We start from the raw sequence: 7,215 nt of genomic DNA on the forward strand, positions 1-7,215 counted from the left end.
GCTGCCCAGCTATGTATTGGCAATTGGATCGGTATTAGCCAATATGGCTGGTTAATAATCGGCTATCGGTATCAGACCAGAAAATCTTTATCAGTGCACCCCTACTCTTCAGCATTAGCAAAAGCTAGAGTTTTAACCCTCTTGTAGTTGCTGTAAAGTTTTTCCTCAGCCAAAAGCCCCTGTCAATTTAGCAGGAGCTGTGAGAAGGTTAAAGCTGTAGCTCTGAACCTCCTTTTTCCTACATGGGGCCTGCAGGGAGACAAGCAAAGCAGTCATTACAGTGACTCTGCACTTTCATTCCCCCACTTCAGTGAAGAAAAAAAATCAGCCTCCTCACTTAAGACACAAACCCAAATTTTGGAGGTCTGATTTTTGAGGATAACTGCATGTGGCATGGGAGTAAGTACAGTAATTCTTATCCTAATGCATGTTAAAACAAAAATATAGTGCTTTATTTCTAGATTTCTACACCTGAATAAAAAACAGGACTATTCAATGTATATTCTTGATACTATTCTTACTAATTTCACCTTATAAACAATGTTTTGCCAAAAAATTAAGGACCTTTAAGTCTCTTTATTAGACAATGGATGCTCACTTTATAGTAAGCATTCACCCAAAGAGAGGTTCCTCTATAGCTCCTCATTACAAGTACCCATTATTTCTCCCAGCCATATTCATGGTGGCCATTCTACCACCTAAGGACTCACACTACATCTTCACTAAGATGCCTCTGACACTAGAAATTCTGACAACAGTGAGCAGTCACTACTATCAAGCCACTAGGGCAGGGGCCAGCAACCTTTACAAGCTATGGGCTGGAACAACCTGGCTCCAGTCCAACACAGGCCAAAAGGCTTTGGTGGTGTATCAGTGACAGGGGATTCTGCCTGCACCCATGCCAGCCAAACAACTGGGAGCTGTGCCCACACTGCCATCAATTCTCCTTGGCCCCTGCTCCCTGGCTGTGGCACTGGCACAATTTTCATCTGGTAAGGAGCTACACCAGGGCCAGGCATCTGGCAGCTGAGTCTGCGCTGCTGTTGCTTCTCCCCACCCCACCACCCCAGCCTCCTGGCTTGGGCATGGATGCAGCAGGAAGCTGTCCAGCCCTGGAGCAGATCCACAGCAGCCGGAAGATATGCCCATGCCAGTTTGGGAGGCAGAAGGGAAGGCAGGGAGAAGTGACACAGGTGCAGCTTCCAGCTGCCTAGCCCTTGTACAGAGGCTTGCTACCCAGCCCCAGCTTGGGCACAGGCACTGGCAAAGCCCTTCAGCCCCACAGGCCAGATCCGAAGGCTGTATGTTGCTGACCCCTGGACTAGAGCACATGAACATTCAAATAACCTGGCAGCTCCGTGCAACTGCACAACAGCAGCTATGCCATCAGAGATCAAAAAACCCTGTGCAAGGACACCAGTTGCTGAACAGAACAGTAACCAGCTGCAGGCACAGGAATATCATCATGCACCTTCAGGCTGGATGCCAGAAGCCTTGCTCTACTAGGCAGTTAGAATAAACGCCTGTAGGCTGGAGAATTCTGCTGCCACAAAGGCCACTATACATGCACTCAAAACTGAGTCCTGCCAGGAAAACCGTAGTGTAGATTAGGCCTTCCAGAGCCAGAGAGCACAACTGAACCAAGTAGAGAAGTCACTTCAATGGAACAAGATTCCTCCTTTCTCTGTCATGCTCCACAAGAATGTCAGGCCCTTGGAAGTACATCCTGTGTAAGGATACAGTCCTAAGACCAGAAAAGGCTATGCCATTACCCAGACTATGCACTTCTCTGACTGCAATATAAATATTACTTCTTATGAACACTGCACTATCAGCGATAACTAGCTCCCCTCCTTGGCTTCCTATCAGCAGCCTTGTAAATGAAGGGAGCCAGTTAATTTCATAGCTGCTAATACCCCAGCGCTGACAACATTATAAATGTTATCAGCAGTCCTGTTAGTGCTATGGTATTAACAGCCCCAAAACTGACTAGCTCTCCTCATTCTCCAAAGTCTGTAGTAGCAGCTTTTAAACTATAACCAGAAAACTGGCACTGTGTTCTTCAATTAGCCAAATTGCACCCTTATCTGGTAGGCATGTAAGTGGAATGTACTGTACCAAACTTATAAGCCTCTGATAGAAATGCAAAAGTCTACACCATTAAATTGCACTAAACAATCGCTTCTACAGTTTGAAATGCTATAGCACCAGAGCTTCTAATTTAATTAGTATTCATATGTTAATTAGTCCTTCTAATTTAACTAGAAGTATTAAAAGTCAAGAAACCAGAAGGCTAAAATCCCCCAAGAAACAAGATTCAGAAAAAAATACATACTTATCCATAGATGGCTCCTGAACAAATGGGTAGCATGTAGTTAAGTACCTAGGCAAGACACATGCTTCTGAGGGTTCTGACCATGCCACTGTTACCGTCGCATATTTTGGGACAAACGGTTTGACCTCTGCTGATAACTTGATGCCCTGAGAAACAAAAGGGTTTTTGGCTACATGCATTTTGAGATTAATAAAATAAGCAAAAAAACCTCATCTCAAACTAACTCAGAAAACAGTTAGTTTGTTCACTATCACTAATAAAATAGGTGGAAAACAACAAAGTTCTCAAGAAAGGATTGAAAGTATGGGGATGGAGGGGGAGGAGGGGGGCGGGGAACAAACACCAAGGAAGATTTGATTGCTGTAAAACAGAGGTGCTCAAACTCAGGCCTGGGGACCAGATCCAGCCCTGAGGTCATGTCATTCAGCCTGTGGGTCTTCCCACAGGTCTAAAAGGTTGAGGCAGTTGAGTAGTGGCAGCATTAATTGCAGCTTTCCCACTGCCAAATTCCTGGACTTGATGGGAGCCCTGCGGGCTGGATGACATGACCCTGTGCACTAGAGCATGCTGGCTACATATCAGAAATGCTAGGAGTGTATTTAACATACAAGAGTAAAATAATTAATATGAATCATTCAGTTTTAAGATCAGTCACTTTCTTTGGAGTCTTCCCAGCACATGATTAGCAATACAGTAAGAAACATATCTACACTCGTAGCAACTACAGCGATCAGTGTGTTTTTAAAGTTGGATCAAATCTGAGAGTTGCACTGGTTTTTAATGTGGCTTTCAAAGCACTAATTTACTGATAATAACATTCATGATTCTGCACTTCTTCTGGAGTTCCATCAGCATCAACAGGACATACGTTTGTGAAGAAGCTTCAAATTAGGTCCAGCATGCATTTATGATGGCATTACCTGTGGCACACCAGTTTGAGCGTGGAGGAAGTAAAGTATTGAATAACTTATTTTAACAGACGCTGTTTATACTAACATAACTGTTTATATATCTCTTTACAACTGAGATACTATGGGAAAAAGTCATTTTTTGTTCTCATTATTTAAGCAGTTAAAAACATAATTTTAATTAATTACTGTATGCATGCAAGAGCACATTAAACTTTGCTTGTAAAACGTTTGATCAACACTGGATCAAGTATGTACATAAATTTATTGGACTAAGTATGCCCTCTGGTGGTTAAGCGAACACTAGGAAAACTGGGAATTTACTAGAGAGGTTTGCATAACCCGGTGGTGCTCAACCTTTTTGCCCAGCGGGCAGGATGGGCAATGCCTGGTCCGTCTGCAAGTCAGATGCAGCTGGTGGTCCTAATCTGGCACCCGGGGCTGGCACAGCAGGGCTCCATTTGGCCATATGGAGAAGGAGCAGGAGATAGCCTGGCCCCAAACTGGCACAGGAGGCAGTGGGGGGCCAATGGCCATGGCCCAGCCCATACTCAGCCCTTTGGGAGTGGGGGGTGAGGCATGGCCTGGCTCTGATCTGCTGCTTGGGAATTTGGCAGCAGGGCAGCGTGGCAGTATTAATGGCTACTACTCTCCTGCCCGCAAATTCCCCAACTTATGGGGAGTCCAGTGACCTGGATGCCATTGCTCTGCAAGACACATTTGGCCTCTGAGCTGAAGGTTTGAGCAGCCCTGGGGTAACCCAATACACAATGCAGATAACCATTTTCTCTTTCATTCATGAGCTAGTCAGGAAGCTTTACCTAGTTGCTCTCATGCTTATCCTGGCTGTTTTGAAATAAGATGTGAATGTAACAATGAAAACTAGGACATGAAACATTTATGCTTATTTGAACATAACAACTCTACGTTATGTTGAAGTCAATACTTAGTTACTGGTCTGATGAGGTTAGCACAGAGCAGCAATAGTAAAATTACTTCTGATTTGGGGTTGATCCTGAATGTCAGAGAGAACTCAGCCTGACTGGAAACCACACTGGGAAGTCTCTAGGGCATCCAGTGCACTGCACATTATTGCAGCATGTTGTATGTGAAGTGTAACTATGAGGGCATGGCTCCACAAACAAGAGGAGCGTGAGAACAGTCTACAGGCCTTGTCACATGGTCACAGTGGGTGGCCCCTGGAGCTCTGCACCCCTGGGCTGTCTGCACCGTAGCATCTGAAAGTGGCCTGAAGCGCTCATTAGGCAGCGCAAAGTGACACAGCCCCGCCAGGAAGATCTCAGACCCGCAGTACCCAGCTCCTGTCATGAGCAGGGGCGGCCACACTGGGCTCCAGTGTTGCATAAACACTCTCCACCTGGTGCTGCCAGGTGTCCGATAATTATTGTATTTGTACAATAATTTCAACCCTTGTGCAATGTACAACCTACAGTAGCAAAAGTGTTCAAAAAGTAGGATCATTTTTGAGGCAGCTAACAGATGCAGCATATGCAAAACCTAAATCACTCTCGGAAAGTCTTAACCAACTTTTGGGTTTGCTGCCAGCCCTTTCTTACGACTGCTTGCCTCGAAATAAACAAATGCTTCTTCAGTTTTGGTGACCCTGTTCTCCCTGACTCACTGGGGAGTGGCGATATAAAGTACCGACGACTTATTTGCATACTGATTTGCATAATTTTACAGCGTAAGACATTGTTATAGGAAATACGATCAATTTTGAGCTTCCGATATATACTTTTGTATTTACGACCTGGCAACAATGTCGTCCCCCCCCTTGTGGCTGCCGCCCCAGGGGACGGGGGTGGGGGACGGGCGCTGGCAGCAGCGGGCGGGAGGGCAGGCGGGTTAACCCTTCCCTCGCCGCCGCCCGGACACGCAGCGCGCAGCCGGTGAGGGGGAGAAGGGGGGGGCGGGGGTCCGTGGGCGGGAGCCGCTCTGCCCGGCCCCCGGGAGTGCGGCACTCCCTTACCTGCGCGTGGCTGCCCGGGCCCGACTGCCCCCGCGAGGACATGGCAGGTGTGAGTCCCCTTTACTGTCCCGCACAGCCCCGACCCCGACTCGAAGCCCCTCAGCCACGCGCCAGAAAGACGTCAGCGGCGCGGCGCAGTTCGATGACGTCCCGCAGCCGAGCCAGAGGCTGGGGCGGGGCTGAGAGATGCACGTGGCTGGGGTTTGGCTCCGCGCTGAGGCTGTGCGGGGGGGCTGGGGCCGGGTGTGGAAGACGAGAAAGATGCTGTAGATGGAAAGTGCTTGGAAATCTGGTATTGGGCACAGAGGGCTCGTGCGGACTCCCCCCAGCGCTTGACTCTTGGGCTGTGACCAAAGACGTACCGGAACTGAGGGCCCTTCATCCATCCCTGAAGGGCCTCGTACGGTTTTGTTTTATTTGACCAGATCTTCCCACCCCTTCTGCACGTGCTTCCCAGAGCGAGAACTGCTCAAGACCAGAGGCAGCTGAAGGCTTCTTGCCTCTTTCCTGTTAAAAACTAAGGCAAGGGTTTATCCCAGCTCCTAGTCTCAGAATTTAGGCTAGAGAGGAGCTAATCCCTACAGCTGGTACTCAAATCCTAATTTCAGTTTCTGGGAGGGAATCACAGCCATCATGTGCCAGATACCAAGTCTGACAGGCCTATCCACAAGATGCTCTGCTTGAGCCACTCTGCTATTGCCCTGGGAAGAAAACCTAGTGCTTCCAAAGAGGCACTGATGTTTGTAAAGGCAATGAGAGTTAGTGACATGAAAACTGTTTTAAGAGCCAGACTTCACATGTATGATGCACTTAAGTCCTTACACAGATATTATTCCTGCAAGTTATATTAAAGCAAAGATATAAGCAGGTATGTAAAGCAACTTTCCTGATAAAATACTTTGAAACAGAGTAAGCTAACTGTAATATAATACATGAGCCTGCAGAGTGTGGTTTTGGGATGCTTATTTGACATGGGTGAAGTGGCTGCTGCTCGTTGCTTCTTTAGTGCTCCCTGCACTTTTTAGACAAACCACCCATGTTAGGGCATGTGTGAGAAGACCAAATAATGCAAGTCAAGGTGATCAGCAGGCTAGTGAGCTTCCCCAAGCATAGGTCCTATTAGGTTAAGACATTTAGACTAGCACCCCACTATAACTTTAGACTAATGTCTAAAAATTATTTTCTATGGTTTTAGAAATTCAGTGAATGCAGTTTATTCTTTCAGACTCAAACCTTTAGTATTTAAATACTTCTTAAGTCCACACTGAACTTTGGAGAAAGATAAACAACACAATATGCAACATTTAAACTTTATTAAACAAAGTAGTTCATTGAAAAGACAAATAGGCACTTATATTAAGAGTAAAGAAAAGATAACTTCATTAGTCTGAACACCATAGCAGCCTACTTGGAATTGCATTTGACTGAGCTCTGTTGCTGTGAATAATACAGCTCATGCACAGGTATGGATGTAGGTTTCATACATTTTTCAAGTATTCACTGAATACTACCAACATATATACACTCATATACATAAAGTTCCAGAAGATTTGAAAGAAGATTTCCAGAAATAAAATTTCACTTTTGCTGTTCTTTCGGAAGTGGTCTTCTAAAGAGAAGGATGTGTGGTTCTGTGGAAATAAGAAAACAAAACTAAGCCAAACCAAGTTTAAGTACACTACCTGTACAGAGCTGGAGGTGATTCCGTTTAATCCATCTCACCTATGCTTGAGCATTCACAGAAATTTAATGGGTAGTAGGGGGGCACCCTAGGCTGTGGCCCTGGCCCCAGAGGATGCGATGTATAATAGTGCCTGTGCTGGATCATTCCCACTACCCACTCCATGCCCTGGATTGGCCCACTGTGCTTTGTGGAGGGCATGCCTGGTCCTGGCCACACAGCAGCAGCTTTTGGGTCAGTACTTAAATCCAAGACGAGGCTCTCTCTCATGTTGTAGGGTTTGGGGGGGGGGGGAACACCT

The 7,215-nt window shown here is 46.3% G+C and overlaps 2 protein-coding genes across 5 annotated transcripts in view; both read right to left on the reverse strand.

The window, feature by feature from the left end:
- SECISBP2 (SECIS binding protein 2) overlaps positions 1-5,348 on the reverse strand; it is a 49,696-nt gene extending 44,348 nt beyond the window's left edge. For all 3 annotated transcript variants that reach the window (XM_019517311.1, XM_019517310.1, XM_019517309.1), the window contains exons 1-2: positions 5,234-5,348; positions 2,336-2,481 (exon numbers count right to left, since the gene is read on the reverse strand). In XM_019517311.1, the coding sequence (XP_019372856.1) occupies positions 2,336-2,481; positions 5,234-5,275 (188 nt within the window). In that variant the 5' untranslated portion in view covers positions 5,276-5,348. The remainder of the gene's footprint in view (positions 1-2,335; positions 2,482-5,233) is intronic.
- Positions 5,349-6,529: 1,181 nt separating this feature from the next.
- The window catches only part of CKS2 (CDC28 protein kinase regulatory subunit 2), a 6,808-nt gene continuing 6,122 nt past the window's right edge, over positions 6,530-7,215 (reverse strand). For both annotated transcript variants that reach the window (XM_019517313.1, XM_019517312.1), the window contains exon 3: positions 6,530-6,864. In XM_019517313.1, coding sequence (XP_019372858.1) covers positions 6,812-6,864 — 53 coding nt within the window. In that variant the 3' untranslated portion in view covers positions 6,530-6,811. The remainder of the gene's footprint in view (positions 6,865-7,215) is intronic.

This window comes from Gavialis gangeticus, unplaced genomic scaffold (genome assembly GCF_001723915.1).
Source record: "Gavialis gangeticus isolate Ggan-Ray unplaced genomic scaffold, GavGan_comp1, whole genome shotgun sequence".
NCBI classification, from domain to species: domain Eukaryota; kingdom Metazoa; phylum Chordata; order Crocodylia; family Gavialidae; genus Gavialis; species Gavialis gangeticus.